The sequence below is a fragment of the Glycine max genome, chromosome 17, assembly GCF_000004515.6.
Source record: "Glycine max cultivar Williams 82 chromosome 17, Glycine_max_v4.0, whole genome shotgun sequence".
Taxonomy (NCBI): domain Eukaryota; kingdom Viridiplantae; phylum Streptophyta; class Magnoliopsida; order Fabales; family Fabaceae; genus Glycine; species Glycine max.
The window spans coordinates 2,051,933-2,068,920 of record NC_038253.2 but is presented as its reverse complement, the minus strand read 5'-3'; the positions used below and the strand labels follow the sequence as shown (position 1 = coordinate 2,068,920).

Below are 16,988 nucleotides of genomic sequence, written 5' to 3'. Positions count from 1 at the left end.
TATTATTCTATTTGATGTGTTTATTCCTTTTTTACTGTGCGAGTAATGTTTGATTGTTAATGTTATTGTGAGACAAAAATTATTTTAAATTTGAAAAAAATATAAACAAATATATGTTCTTATTGTATCATTTGAAATAAAAATAATAATTTTAATTTTACGTGTAAAAATAATAAAGAATTTTATAAAATTCATTATTTATTAAATATTTATTTATTAGAATTTAGATATTTAAATAATTAAATTTCAAAAAAAATATTCAACCTTCCTTTGATGATTTTTCTGGATCTATATCTGCTTAAAAACGAAAGAAATAGTAAGAGATTGAAATCATTATAAATAGTATTTTATTAACTATATGCAATAAAAAAAAATAACTAATATAAGATTGTTTAATCCCCATTTTAATATAAGATTGAAAAATAACCATTATATGTTTTTCAGAGACGAAAAATGTCTGCCTCTATACAAGTTTTTTTTTTTTTTTTTCTGTTAGAGCGTCGGTAGAAGCATTCAAATAAATTGAGAGTGAATTAGCAAAAAGGATGTTGATATAGCAAAAGCTTTTTAAAGGGCTTAAGTTAGTGGTAGCCCATCTAAATTCATGGTCCGTATACCTGAAGTTCGGGAGACTATGTCGGTCCAGCAGAAATAAAAAAAGAAAAAAGAAAAAATGAGAATGACCACCCATAAGGCTGATATGGAGAAGAAGAAGAAACGCAGGAGACTATTATTCATTGTTAGAACCATTAAATTAAAAAAGAATAATAAAATATAGAAATAGAGAAGTTACTCCATTTATTCTTAGACTAACATGATCTCTTCTTTTAAAATATTGTTTCAAGTTGTTATTTGGATGAAATAAGTGTAAATTGTTGAATCTGGATTTTTTTTCCAAAGAATAACAAACTAAAGTAATATCATAAAAATTATTTACTAAAAATAATTAAGAAAATAAAATTCCTTATATATATATATATATATATATAAAACAAATGTCTTTATTAATATAATTTCTTAGTTATTTTTAGTAAATAAAACACTTGTTATATAAGGAATTTAAATTTTATTTGAATTTTATTTTCATATTTAATTAATTAAAAAATTAATTTTATTTAATATTATATTTTTTATTTCAGACTATTTAACTTCTTAATATTATTGTTAATTCTCATTTGCAAAAAATATTTTAGTATTATTTGTAATTTAAGATATTACTTTAGTTTTTTGTATAATATTATAGTTTAGTATTTTAAAATATTTATTTTTGAATTGTAATTTTCATCTTTAAAATATTTTTTAACGTGTAAATTTTTTAAAACTTATTTTTATAATTTTATTTGGGGTATTGTAATATTTTTACTATTTTTATATTTATTTTTGATGTTTTTAAATATTTATTTTATGATATTTTTGCCTTTAAAATATTTTTTGTTATTGTTTAAAATTTTCAAAACATGTGCTTTTTATTTTTTATTTGATATTTAAATTTTCTGATTTTATTTCCATGATAATGTTCTGTTGTTGCTTTTTATATTTTTTTTTGAAGGATTGTTTCTTTTTTATGTTATTTCGTTATTTGGTTTTTGACGATTTAAAATTGTTTAAAAAATTCACATTGTAATAAAAAATTTAGATTATGTTCTATTATTATTATTTTTTTTACTTTCAATACTAGTATTTTTTTAAAAAAAAATTAGAGAGTTACGTAGTACGTACGGACTGTGATCGATGACTGTGATTTCACTTTTTATTATTGAATATAATTTTGGATAATTTATTTTACTTTTTTTTACCAGAAATGGAACAAAACATTGGAAATTGAAATTTAGAGAAAAATTTTATTGTTTGAATTATACAGATTTTTTTGTTTTGGAAATATGAATGTCAAGTGAAAGATAATTATATTTATCTTTTAATGAAATTATATTCCCTTTAACAAAAACTATATACAATCATATAATGAAATAATTTTCAGTTATAACTTATAACAGTACTATAAACACAATCTTTAATTATAAAAAAAAAGAAACATATTCATTAACATAGTTTTTCCATAACTCTTTTTTTGCTGAATTACTAGTTATTTTTCTAGGAGTAATGAAATAGTAATATAGTTCAATTGCAAGCTTAATCAGAGATAAAGATGTTCGCAATCCAAAATTACCCATGGCACCCCTGGTCCCCCTTAGTCCCTTACCAAAAAGGAAGCTGATAAAAACCTTCCACAAAAAACAACACAAAACTACAAATGGAGCAAGTTGGGAAACGTGTATCTTGGTAGTATCAATCTTGCAAGTTACATTTAATACAAGGGTTATTGATTTATGTTTATTAAGAAATGATTCAAGATTCAAATTTAGTTGGTGATTAAATATCAAATAAATTATGTTTGAAATAAAATATTTATCTTATGTATGTTTGATGTTCTTGATAAAAATTAATCACCAATTTTGACAGAATTATTTGGTATTAATATCATGGTCACTTTTAGGTTAATTAAAAGTTTTTAGATTTAAAAAAAGAGTTTTTTTTTAATACCATTGAATATGAAATAAAGAGCTTATTAAAGGTTAATTAAAGTTTTTTTAAATAAAGTTTTTAGGTTAATATCATGGCATACAAAATTGATATCCTAGTCAAAGTATGAACGACAAAATTTGTTGGACTATTTATAAAACTCACAACTTAGTTGAGTTAGGAAAATGGAAAAATCAAAGTTTATAATTATTCGAAATAGAAACCAGATAAAAAAATTAAAGTGTTATATTAGTATAATAATGTAAGAGATAAAAGAAAAAAAATATACAGAATTAAGAATTGGACTAAATTTGTAATTTTTCTAAAATGTAATTAGACAAAAAAAAAAAGTGAAAAAAATAGAGAGCATATTCGCGAGTTAAAAAATTGAAGGAGGACCCCAATCTAGTTGGAGTTTCCCTCCCCTAATCCCTTTCATTGCCTTAATTTATTAAAAAAATAACTCCCAAAACTTTTGGCTATAATCTTTTAGAATCAAAGAGTTTTCGTTTGAATGGAAAAACGATATATTTAGTTAACAAAAATCAACAATGTCTTTGAATGTAAAAATGGGGGAAAATGGTCATGCTACCATTTTATATTTCAAAATGATGAAGAAATTATTGAAACGTCACAAGCATGATACAGGTTGAATGGTTAAAATGAAGAAAGATAAAGTGTTACTTATGATTGCAAAGCACCCATCAAATTCAAAGATTTTTTTTTTATCATTCTACAATATGTCTACGTATACTCCATATATCGCTGTGAATGTTAAACCTTAAAAGAATAACATAAAAAAAATGAGAATAACATAAAAAAAAGTTAAGATATATGTATCGGCACAATAAAAATGTAAGAATGCAAAATAATTGCATACAAAAATATAGTGTTGTGACACCAATTAAAAAATGATAAAAAAATGTTATAATAGTTTGTACACATTTTAAAAAGGTTAATGTAGGATTCAATAGATTGACAAAGTGGTTAAGCAATATATATTTATGTTGTGGGAGCTGTAATTTAATTTAACAGAAAATTATTTATTTAATTTTGATCATATGTAAAAACAATAATTATAATATTATAAGTAAAATTAGTCTTCCGCCTAATACACCAAAGACGTGTGTCGGGACAAAAGAAAAAGTTTGCTGTAAACAAGGAGTAAGAGAAATAGATTGTTTGTAAATATTTTAACTAGGTTAATCTAAAAACAACTAGGTGATAAGGGAGAAAGGAAAACTAAAAATTATTAATATTTTGCTTTCCATTTAACATTTCAAAATTATAATTTATCTTCATTAATATACTATATTCCACTTATATTATCTATTCACTTTTAGAAGATATTTTATTTATCTATTATTTTTAAAATTTAAAAGAACATTAATTATTTTGCTTACAATTATATGTTTATCATTATCCAATTATCAAATATTTCACATATCTATAATGAATGAGGAAAATAAAATTAAAAAATACTATGAAGTTACATTTTTTAGTGTCTTAAAATTATTAGTTACAACAGCAAAAAAAAAAAAAATTAGTCACAAAAATAATAACGATTCATTTTATCAAAATGCGTATAATTTACTAACACCAATATATTAATTTCATGGTTTTTATGATTACAAAATGTCATTAGCTTAAATAAAAATTTATATTTTTTATTATTAATTCTTAAAATATTTAAATGAGACTCAAATAGTTTTAATATAAATGAGGTATCAATTATAGTATTATCCAAGTTTTGTGTTATTTTTTTTATATTAATTATATATATAAAGTTTGTGGAAACTAAATTATTTTAATTTATTTTGTTATAATTATAAAATGTTGAGTGTCTCTTATTTAATTAGTTGTTATTGTCATTCAAAAACATCTCAGTAACTTATTAAAGAAACACAAAAAATGATAGATATTAAACTTGATTTGGTTCTGTCAGATGGACCCATTAGCCTACGAATAGGACATCCAACAGATTCAAATCACCTGATGAATCAATTTCATATATGATTAGGTGTTATATAATTTGACTCAACATGATTTGGTCTGAAATAAATTACTCGATGGGTTATGTATTTTTTAGTTTTTTTTTTTTAATTTATAATTGAACAAAATCACTCATTAGAAAAATAAATTTATACCTCACACATGTATTGTTTATAAATTTATTTATATTTTTTATTAAACACAATTACATCTTAAAATTTTAGATGATAAAGTTGTTATCATTTTTAATTTTTTATAATTAATTTGTGTGTATTAGATTATGTTTATGATTGCATAATAATAATATATATTTTAAATTCTTAGTTAAGGTTGTTTATATATAATGAATTTTAAAAAAATATATTACATGTTAAAAAATTTAAATAAGTTCAAAATTATGTTTTTAAATATATTAAATTTTAAATCTTGTGTATAAATTTACATTTAATTTTTTTTAATATAAATTAGATTATACGGATGAAATGATGACTCATAGGATCAGTCCTGATCGAATTATCCAGTCCCCGAGTCATAACCGATCGTAGTCTGAAGACATGCAATAAGCCATTGTTATTATAATATCGTGACTTTCGCGGCAGAATATATCTATTTGTCGGAGGTTACTGGGTTCGTCATTTCCATCATCCGCACCTTGCACAAATTATTATAATATTTACATAAAAGAAAAATATTACATTTTTTTCAAAATGTATAATCTCGTAAAAAAAAAAAACTATAATTATCCATATTTTTACAAATTATAATTGCTCTTTATGTATTTTTATATTTTGAATATGTTGTATAATTTTTTTCATTGTCACCATAAAAATATAAAAAAAATAAAAATCAATATCCATTTATTCTCTATTATATTTTTTACATTTTTTTAAATATCTTGTTAGTCCAATTCCAATTTTTTATGGGGCAAAAACATTTTCTTTTAAATATATTAAATTAAAAAAAAGCTTGTAAGAGGAATTGCCTCCATATTATTAAACGTGCATGTCATTGTTTGTTAAAAATCATATTGATCACTTTTGATTGAGTTTTTTTTATTTCAACTATGTTTTTTCGTTCATAACTTCTGAGAAAAGTGGTACTATATGAATGATATATTTTTGGTTTTTTTTTACTGACAAGATGCATGATACAAAACTCTAATCCTAAATCTAAGGAGAGAAAAAATTTCACAAGATAATCAGCAAATAAAATTTGTAATGAATTTTGAGTAATTCTTAGTTTAGAAAAAAGTGAAGGACACTTGAGTCTAGAATTACTTATATTAATTTGATTCTGTCGAGAAGCTTGAGCGAGTAGAGTTGAGGATTGAGTAACGGAGATGTAGCAGAGTCACCCGGCTATTCAACAGGACTTTCCGTTTTATTCATTTCACTTTTGAATCTTCGAATCACATCCGATGGGTAGCAGAGGGCACACTCTCTTGGAGGTTGGACCCGACGACGGGGTTGCCGTCATCACCATCGTCAACCCTCCCGTTAATTCACTCTCATTTGACGGTACTATTACTATCCCTTTCTTCTCTCTGCATCTCCATCTTAATCTGATTTGAAGTCATTTTTTTACATCTTCCAGGAATTGATTTGGATTTTTACTGCTATGTTTCTTTTATAGTAAAAACATCAGAATATAAATCATCAATTTCATTTCGAATCAATTTTGTCAACGGCTCATCCAAGTACAAACTAAATTGTGTTGACCGTGTTTGATGATCTAATAGTACTACCAATGTTTGTATATTTATATAACGGATTTTGGATTGCTCGGTGAAATTAAGTAATTAATGAACGTTTCAGATTGATACAATTTGATGTTCATATTTTTCAGTATCTTTCTTTATATGTTGTTCTTCTATTACTGAAGATGACTCTATGTTGCTCATCCGTCTCCCTGTATCTCTTTTTTTGTCTCCAGTATTGCGCAGTTTAAAGGAGAGTTTTGATCAGGCGATACAGAGAGATGATGTCAAGGCAATTGTTGTTACAGGTATTGTCATTTGCTTTAGAGTTTAACAGTTTCTAAGCTTGGAGATTATCCAAATGATTGGGAAGGGACGACACTTAAGTTTTTTCAATTTAACAAGACAGACTAAGTAATTCGGTAGGATTTGACTTCGAAAGCAGTACCATGGTTTGGCAGTGGACAGTGGAGAATTAATAAATTTATGAGAAGTCATTTGTTCCAATGTAATCTGAAACTTTTGAAATAAGAAAAAGAGAATGCGATAGATAGCCACCGCTTGAATCTTTTACCGAAATCCTCACCCTCCACGATCACGGTAGCAATGACCAAGTGCCAACTTAGGATCTTATCTAATGAAATAGTTATGCTTGATCAACTTCAAAAGTCACCCAGAGTCAAAATTCATAATTGTTATTACCAATCCTATTATACAAATGGTAAGGTCACTGATATCTTCCAAACCATCTAGAGTAGTCATCCTAACTCCTCAACTAGACTAACTCCTATGATATGATTGTCACATTTTGATAAACACTGAAGTTTCAAACTGTAAAGAAATACGACATAATTAAAAAGAACTAGAGGAAAAGAAAATGAAGCACCGGCATAGTTTTGGGCTTCACCAAAGATATTTCTTGGACCAACTAGCTTAAAGCTACAGTATCATGACTGAATCTTATGTTACTTTTATTAGGTGCAAAGGGAAAATTTTCTGGAGGTTTTGATATTTCTGCATTTGGTGGTATTCAAGAGGCAAAAGGTACTTTAACAGTTTTGGGTGTGTTTCTAAATTCTAATAATTACATTCATACTCATTTTCTAATTCTTTCCTCTCCCTTCTTATAGAGCGTCCAAAACCTGGTTGGGTATCAGTAGAAATCATCACTGATACTATTGAAGGTACTTTGTATTTTATGAAATTCTTTATTTTTTATTCCTTTATCATTTTGTGCTATGTTAAATCTGTTCACTTCATTTTTCAGCGGCTAGGAAACCATCAGTTGCTGCCATTGATGGCCTTGCCTTGGGTGGAGGCTTAGAAGTTGCAATGGTACATATTCCCAACTGATTAGGAATAGAAACATTTCTTCATAATTTTATACAATATATTACCAACTCTTTCTCATATAGGCATGCAATGCTCGGTTATCAACTCCAACTGCTCAGCTGGGATTGCCTGAACTTCAGCTTGGAATAATTCCTGGATTTGGAGGTAGTAACTGATTCCTCTCTATTTTCGTCAAATTTACTTGTACTTGGTGTATGAATTCAAATTAAATGCATCTATATGCATAACTTTTTTTTTTTTTTTAATTCTCCAGTTTGAAAACATACTTGTTACCACTGTTACTGCTGATTGTTGAGTGACATGAGTTACATTGAAAGCTGTTTGAAGTTCAAGTTTAGCATGCTTTTAATGAATTTATTAATTAACTACAAGTTTGATTTAATACCTTAGTTCACATGTTAGATAGGCCTAGAATAGTTTGTTAAATGAAGTTAGACCATGAGTAATGGTGCATGTCTTGCGACCAATTGCCATTATTATTTTTTTCTTTGGTATTGCTAACCTGGTTTTAAATTGTCTTAGGAACACAGCGACTTCCTCGTCTTGTTGGTTTGACAAAGGGACTTGAGATGATACTGGTATGCTACATTTTATGCTTCCTTTTATAACTTTGCTATTCTGTTCGATGTTTAGAACTGATCTGAAAAGCTGGTGTATTCAAACTCAAGGTTGGTGATCAGGCAAACAGCATATTTGCAGTTCTATGTTTGAATTTTGTTGGACAGAACATAAGCAAATTATATTTTTCTCTATACAGAAAGTATTCAAGAGATGTGGGCTGCGGCTTCAATGTGCTTGTCCAGTGATTTTCGAATAATTTCTTTGACACTTTTTTCTTCTTCTTTAATTAAGGCTTCAAAACCAGTTAAAGGGAAGGAAGCTTTTAGTTTGGGGCTTGTTGATGGTTTGGTGTCACCTAATGATTTGGTGAACACTGCACGCCAATGGGCACTGGATATGTTGGGCCACCGACGACCATGGATTGCTAGTCTTTATAAGACCGACAAATTAGAACCCCTTGGGGAAGCAAGAGAGATTTTGAAATTTGCACGAGCTCAGGCTCGAAAGCAGGCTCCTAACCTCGAGCATCCTTTGGTTTGCATTGATGTTATTGAAGCAGGAATAGTAGCTGGTCCTCGTGCAGGACTCTGGAAGGTTGTTATCTGTCTCCAGTATATCCTTTTCCCCCATCATATTACTGTTGCAGAAATGTGTGACATTGTGTTTAATCTTTGTAGGAAGCTGAAGCATTTGAAGGACTTGTAAGGTCAGATACTTGCAAAAGCTTAGTTCACGTATTTTTTGCTCAAAGAGGAACATCCAAGGTTTGTTGGTGTTTTGTGTTGTAATTTTACCCTTACTTTTCCCGTTCAAGAAAAAAAAGTGTTCTTATGTTAGCTTAAAAACATACTTTAAACTTTTACATAGAAAGATTGAATGTGACATAGATTTAAACTTTTACACAATGTATTTTTCACTTTTTTGGGATTAAAGTTAGGCTTGGTCCATTTCTAATAAGGTATCAAAGTGTATCTAGTCTCGATGTTGGACCACCTGCAAATATTTAATCTTGCAAACTTCAGACTCCAGATGTACCATCCTAGACCTGGATATGAGGGTGGTGTTAAGATGCACAACACATTAACTAGAAATATAGTCAGAATACTCCTTATAATGTTTGGGAAATAAGGTTATGAAGCTGCATTAGCTAGCCTGATTCTGAGTGCTAAGTTTTTGTCTAAATTCTTTAGATATCAGTTTCCTAATACCTCTTGACATGAACAGGTACCTGGGGTTACGGATCGTGGTCTGGTTCCAAGACAAGTCAAGAAGGTTGCCATCATTGGTGGAGGACTAATGGGCTCTGGAATAGCAACAGCTTTAATTCTTAGCAACTATCCTGTCATCTTGAAAGAAGTAAATGAGAAGTTCTTAGATGCTGGTATCAACAGGATTAAAGGTGAGAATAGATTCTTATGAGTTGGTTCTCACTAGTGCTTACTCACACTGCACTTTTAATTAAGAAATAAATCTTGCCTGTTCTCATGTAATGATTTTTCTCTGTTGAGCAGCAAACTTACAGAGCCGTGTTAAGAAAGGTAAATTGACCAAGGAAAATTTTGAAAAGACCATCTCTCTTCTCAAAGGTTCCCTTGACTATGGAAGCTTCAGGGATGTGGACATGGTGATAGAGGTTGTATAATGAACTCCAAAATATGTTTGCTTATTTACTGTCCTCAGAATCATGGTTGCATGTTATCCAATGTTTCGGTGATTATAAACTTTTGGTGTTTGATGTCTGGACAGGCTGTTATTGAGAATATTTCCTTAAAGCAACAGATATTTTCTGATCTTGAAAAGTATTGTCCACCTCATTGTATACTTGCAAGTAACACTTCCACAATTGACTTGAACCTGATTGGAGAGAAGACCAAGACTCAAGATCGAATTGTTGGTGCCCATTTCTTCAGGTGGTATCTTGTATTTGTCCTTGCTATGTCTTTCTGATCTAAATATCTGACTTGTGCTTCCTTAGTCCTGCACATGTTATGCCGCTTCTGGAAATTGTACGTACCAAGCAGACCTCTGCCCAAGTGATAGTTGACGTGTTAGATATTTCAAAGAAGATAAAGAAAACTCCAGTGGTGGTTGGAAACTGCACAGGATTTGCTGTTAATAGGATGTTCTTCCCATATACCCAAGCAGGTCTCTTGCTTGTTGAACGTGGTGCAGATGTTTATCAAATTGATAGAGTAATAACCAAATTTGGAATGCCCATGGGGCCTTTCAGGTACTAATTATTGGATAAGTTCTTGATATTTTCAATCAGTTCTTGAAGTGCCTGATTTGTCACATATTTACTAATGCAGATTGATGGACCTCGTTGGGTTTGGTGTGGCAATTGCTACTGGCATGCAATTTATTCAGAATTTTCCTGAGCGAACATATAAATCAATGCTTATTTCCCTTCTGCAAGAAGATAAGAGAGCTGGTAAAGCTAAACTCTGCATCAATTGAATTGGAATTCTGACGAGATATCTGTGTGGAATATATTTATATAACAGTGGAATGCTCTGTTGTATTCTGCCAAACTAATTCACTTAAATCTTTGTTTAACATGTGCTTCTAACAGGTGAAACAACTCACAAAGGGTTTTATTTGTATAATGATAAACGGAAGGCTAGTCCTGATCCTGAATTGAAGAACTATATTGAGAAGGCTAGGAGCATTTCCGGTGTCTCTGTTGATCCTAAGGTTTTTTCTACTCTTCCCAATTCATAGCATATTTGTTTACTAGTGGGGAAACAAAATTCGAAGTCAATTTTTAATCAGATGTTGTGAATCTGAACCTGGACAGCTTGCCAAGTTACAAGAAAAGGATATCATAGAGATGATATTCTTTCCTGTGGTGAATGAGGCTTGTCGGGTCCTTGATGAAGGTATCGCAGTCAAAGCAGCAGATCTTGATATTTCTGCTATCATGGGCATGGGTTTTCCCCCTTACAGGTTTGTCATATTATCTATTTGGCACAATTATCAAAACTTTGTACTTTTTCTAAATTTTGGGATTGATTTCATTAGGGGAGGCATCATATTCTGGGCTGATTCTCTTGGATCCAAGTACATATATTCAAGATTAGAGAAATGGTCAGAGTTGTATGGGGAATTCTTCAAGCCTTGTGCCAACTTGGCTGCAAGAGCTGCCAAAGGAATTCCTCTGGTGAGTAACCTATGCTCATTTATTTCCATTTCATTCGTACAGAACTTTTTGTCCTGTTATTCTAGGATTGTTTAGCCAATGTTTATTTGGTCATTGGCATTATGTTAGGATTGTGTGCAAATTGTTCTTTCGCATAGTAGATCTTGCAGGAATATTAGACTCATTTTTAACTGAAGAAAATATAGATGCTTAAGGTAATTTTGAGATCTAAAGGGCACTTCTCTAACTCATTGTAGCTGTAGCCAGAAAATCAAGATCGTCTAATGGAATTTATCTATTACAACTAAGCTTGGTAGTACCAAAGTATAGCATTTATTAGAATAAAAGCTAAAATAGTTAACCCCTTTACTTTAATAACTGCTTTAAACTCTTAGCAAAGCAAAAAAGCCTTAGATTGTCTTTTTCCCAGTACTAAATGATGATCAAACCTTAAAATCAGTTTATGCACTTCAGGAAATAACCAACACCGTATTCATTTATTACTTTTTCTTTGGAGTACAACATTCCAGAATTCATTCTGGCCACACCTCTTCATCGTGACGGTGTACACTTAAGAAAAGATAGTTCATTAAAAAAGTGTACAATCACATGCGAAGTTTATTTTATTTTTTTGACATTTTCCTTCTATTTCTATATATGGTGAATCCACATTATAGTTCAAAATAATAATTGCTTCGTGTATTAAATTTTTTTGCATCAAGTAAGTCCTTTTGACTTGGTGACTTGTTGGTCATGGGTTCGAATCCGGAAACAGTCTCTTTGCATATGCAAGGGTAAGGCTGCGCACAACATCCCTCCCCCATACCTTAGCATAACGAAGAGCCTCTGGGCAATGGGGTACGAAGTTTTAAGTAAGTCCTTTTGACAAACAACAAAACAAAGATAACCTAAGAAAATAAGTGCTTCACGGCATATAAATATGAATGTTACTATTGCCTGTTTCTTGAACTCAACATACTGTCTTTGTCGTTGTACCCCAATTATATCACTTTCCCAAAATGATAATTTTGACAGTCTTTTGCCATTAGTATTGCTCTCTAATGGATATTGTACTTATTCTATTGCAGAGTGCCTCTGTGGAGCAGGGGAAGTCTCGCATGTAAGAAAAAAATAGCTCATTACGTGTTTACTGGATTGAATTTTCCTTTCCCCGTTATATCTCCTTTCAGATGGTAGGAAATATTGGTGACTGACTTGAGAATAGCTTAATAATGTACGATGAGAAAACATTTGAACAGCATAATTCTTTGGTAAAAAGTAAAAGTATTTTTAGTTAAGATTTATGTGTTTCTTCCGCATAGCCATTGTCAGTGTTTATTTGTTACTAGAATAGACTACGAAAATGTAGAGTTAGCTTAAATTGATGGTAATCGAGTAGGTGGTGATGGAGCGTGGATGTCCTCATCAGTGGAGCATGATTTCTTCTTTGTATGTTTCACCATAAGTTAACTGTTGCAGTGATGCCGAGTATTACTGTTGCAGTGATGTTGAGTAAATCAGAATAGATCTTTACTTGATCTTCCCTTAGAGTAAATCAGAAGATTTCCATGGTGGAGGATTCGATCTTCCACAAGAACTTACAAGATTTCTGACTAAAGACAAGGTGGTGGGACATGGAGAGGAAGAAAGGGGAGAAAGATAAAAAAGAAGGAGAAGGGGAACTGCATGGGAGAGAGAAAGGAAAAAAAGAAGAGAAGAGGAAGGGGAGAAAGAAAAAAAAAAGAAGGAAAAGGGGAAGTGCAACGTGGGAGAGAGAAAAAGAAGAGAAGAAAAAGGAAGGAGAAGTGAAACATGAGAGAGAAAAAAGAAAAAAAGAGAGAGAAAAAGAAAAAGAAAAAAATTAAAATTTAATAAAAATTTAAATAAAATATTAGTAAAATTGTATTTTTATCCATCAGTTGTTTCTATTTTCAATTTTAATCTCTTTTAAATTTATTCACAAATCTAATTACGTCCCAAGATCACATTGATTTTGACATTGACTAAAAGAACAATAGACTATTATGTGTCACCTGATAAAAATATTATTGTTGTCAACGTCTAATTAAGATATAACACGTACTAGTCAACGTTCAACATGACATTTTATGTAACAATCAACGTTTAAATCTAAATTTGAGAATCATTAAACATAATTGAAGAATTAAATTGGTAAATAAATTTAAAAAGATATTAAAATCGAAATTAAAAACCATTAGTGGAACCAATTTTGCCTAAAATATTTAAAAGTAAGATCTAGGTGGGACAGGCCCAAGACTCCACCTCTCGAGAGCACGATGCGGCAAAATGACGTAAGTAGGGTCCTTTTAGAAACAATTTTTTTGCAGAGGGTCTGTTTTCGAACAAATTCTACAGGGGGTCTGTTTTGGTTAGGGTTCCGCCACTTGGACTGGCGAAACATGTATGCATTGTTTCCACCACTTGGACTAGCGGGTTCCACCCCAAAGGTTTCCGCCACTTGGACTAGCGAGATACCCATGCCATCTAGCCCATCCATCCATGCATCCATTCATGCACCATCCGATGCTTGTCATTGGTTCCTCCCGTGAGGATAACAAGATGCTTATAGTTTTTAGAAATGTTGTAGTCTACTATTAATATTTTAAAAAGAAAATCTAGCTTTCATCCCATGATCCCACATAACAATAGTTATTAAATGAAAAAGATTATCCATTACGCTTTAAATAGTACAGGAGTTACTATCTGTCTTTAATAGCTGGATGGTGGGAATAATTACATGGAGGAGTAGATATAGATAGATAATAGTAGATATTTTAATATAGAGTAAATAGATAAGTATTAGATATGAGGTAGGTGCGTTAAAAAAATATTTGTGTTTAAATTTTCATCATTATTTCTAGGAGTGAATAGGCAATTTAGTCTCTGAGATTGTAACTAGTTTGCATATTAGTCCATGACTTAAATTTTAATTCAAAATAGTCCCTAACTTTACCTCCGTTATGCAAATAAGTCCCTGCTGTTAAAATCTAATTTCCTTCGTAGTCAAATGTCTATTTGGCAAACCTCAGTCCACTTAAGCATCCCAATGTGGCAAGTTTGAGTCCAAGCCAGCAATCCCATGTGGCAAGGACTGAATTGAAAAATTAGGTTAAAAAGAAATAAAAAATGAAGTAAACACATTTTCCCTTTCACTCTCATACTGCTTGTAGGTTTTTTTAACTGTTTGCATTTTGCTCTTCCCTCCACTACATTCCCTTCGTCGGTGATTGTGAGTCTTCGCGCTTGGCAGTCAGGTTGATGGTTTTTTTTGCGTTCATTTCGTTTGCATTGTTTTGGTGGATTCATTTGGGGTTTTATATGTTCAAGGGTTTTCATTTGCATTGTCTTCGCGCTTTGCAGGGAGGTTTATGGTCCTTTATTATTTTCGTTTATGATGCTCTATTTTTATAGATGACATTGCATGTTGTTGTGTGATGTGCCTATGTTTGAGTTTGAGTTAGATTTTTTATTTCCTAATATATGACAATGTTTGTGGTTTATGATTGTGTAGAATGAATGACAATATAATTTTAATATTGCACCATGGAGGAAGATTCACTCCACGTGCCAGCGATGGAAATGTTGAATATATAGGCGGAGAATTTGACATTTGGGAGGATATATCTGCAGATTGCCTGAATGCATTTATCTTATATGATCTAGTGAAAGCTTGTAAGAAGTATATCAATATAGGAGATTGTTTTTGGTTGATTGATAAGAACTTAGATTTTAATCATGGGTTAAGGAGTTGTACAAGTGATGGAGATATATTACATTTAGTTTGGGATGCTTTTGAAAATGAGAATGAGATAAATGTTTATTTTCATCATGAAGTAGATCCAATTTTAGAAGAAGTCCCACGCTATTGAGAATGAGGATGATTTAGATGATGTACCTATTGCTGGCCACGAGGAAGGTAAGTTTTAATTCATCTGTACTTGGTCCAACATGGTTACCATAATTAATTAATATGATTAATTTTTACTTGATCACCACTGATACAGATGTTGGTGCTGGAGAGCAGAGAGATGCTGGTGAGCAGAGGGATGCTAATGCTAGTGAGCAGAGAGATGGTGGTGAGCAGAGGGATGCTGATGCTGGTGAGCAGAGAGATGGTGGTGGTGAAGAGAGAGATGTTGGTGGTAGTGAGGAGGAAAAGGAAGTTGACAGTGATGAGTGATTTACAAATTTCTCTTGTATGATGAATGAAGTTGAAGTTGAAGTTAAGACAAATGGTTATCATTCAGAGGAGCTTAAAATCCCCATTAGTAGTGATGATGAAGATGAGGATGTTGAAGTTTATCCTCAATATAGTCAAAGTAGTGGAGTTGGTGAACAGAAGTTGGAATTAGGGATGGAGTTTGATACTCTGGATGAATTTAAATCTGCCTCGAGGGAGTATAGCATATTGATGGACAAGGAGTTCAAGTGGAAGAAGAATGATAAACAGAGAGCTAGAGCAAAATGCAAGAAGGCATATTGTGATTGGGAGATCTACTGTGCAAAGAATGAAGTTAGAAACTCTTTTCAGATAAATTCATTTAAGCATAACCATAATTGCTGCAGGGAAGTGAATAACAAACGAGCAAACAGAGAGTGCTACTTCAATAACTTTAAAAAGCTATACAGCAACAAATTATATTTAATAAATTGCAAATTTCAGCAACAAATTATATTTAATTGAAATGGGTAGTTGACAGTAGCAACAAATTACTTCCTACTACAAAGATGCTATTACACATTTTACCTAAAATACATTCCCCCTAAAACTAACATTACAATTAAAAATGAAAAATCTAACAACACAATGTTTGTTAAATTTCTCATTTTCTTCTGCAAAGCTTCAATTTGTAGCTTCAAATCAGCCACTACCATTGCTTCTCTTGAGACAGAAGACGAATTAGAAAGTTGGTTTTCTTCTTCAACCCATTGAAAAAATTGACAGTTATCTGGGTCTGTTTGGGGCAATGCACAAGTATAGAATAACCTTCCTGGGTTTCTCATTGTTCTTGCAGTTCGAATAACTACACGTCTTCCATGGTGGCATTGCCGAATGAAACTACCAGAAAATGCACAACAACTGCCACTTGCAGACACGGAGAAATCAAGTGAACAAGCAGCAGCGACTAAGCGTCAGAGGAGAAGAAGAAGAAGCGACTCAGCGTGAGAAACCAGCAGCTTCGTAAACCCTAATTTATTTGGGGAAGAAGAAGAAGCAACCTTGCGTGAAAGAGGATTTATAAATGCAAACCTCAGTGCCACGTTGGACAGTTTACATGACACTGAATTGCCACTTATGAACCTCACTAACGCCGTCACCTGGGAATTTAACGACAGAGACTATTTTGCAAAAATTATGTAAAGTTAGGGACTATTTTGAATTAAAATTTAAGTCAAGGACTAATATGCAAACTGGTTACAATCTCAGGAACTAAATTGCCTATTCACTCTTATTTCTAGTGTAAAAATAAATTAATGTCATTTGTTTTAAAAAAATTATAAATAATAATAGGTTACATCCGTTTAAAAAAGAGTATTTGTTTTTAATTTTTTGTACTTATTTCTAGTGTAAAAATAAATTAATGTCATTTGTTATAAAAAAAATTATAGATAGTATTAGGTAGGTGTGTTTAAAAAATATGTGTATAATTTTTCGTAATTATTTCTAATATAAAAATAATTCAATCTTATTTGTCATAAAAAAAA

The 16,988-nt window shown here is 30.9% G+C and overlaps 1 protein-coding gene across 2 annotated transcripts; it reads left to right on the top strand.

Annotated features, from left to right (window-relative positions):
- The first annotated feature begins 5,515 nt into the window (after positions 1–5,515).
- LOC100170754 (peroxisomal fatty acid beta-oxidation multifunctional protein) lies at positions 5,516–12,580 on the top strand. 2 transcript variants are annotated; one of them, XM_006600051.4, is made up of 19 exons: positions 5,516–6,029; positions 6,445–6,516; positions 7,187–7,252; positions 7,339–7,392; positions 7,476–7,543; positions 7,624–7,705; positions 8,084–8,139; positions 8,414–8,716; positions 8,800–8,886; positions 9,347–9,521; positions 9,634–9,755; positions 9,869–10,032; positions 10,098–10,352; positions 10,432–10,553; positions 10,695–10,816; positions 10,920–11,068; positions 11,144–11,282; positions 12,037–12,133; positions 12,350–12,559. In XM_006600051.4, exons 1-19 carry the CDS (start codon positions 5,930–5,932, stop codon positions 12,394–12,396), a joined length of 2,280 nt encoding a protein of 759 aa, XP_006600114.1. In that variant the 5' UTR covers positions 5,516–5,929; the 3' UTR covers positions 12,397–12,559. The 2 variants fall into 2 exon arrangements, with proteins under 2 accessions (XP_006600114.1, NP_001234975.2); NM_001248046.2 differs by lacking the exon at positions 12,037–12,133 and having other exon boundaries at positions 5,655–6,029; positions 12,350–12,580.
- Positions 12,581–16,988: the final 4,408 nt, after the last annotated feature.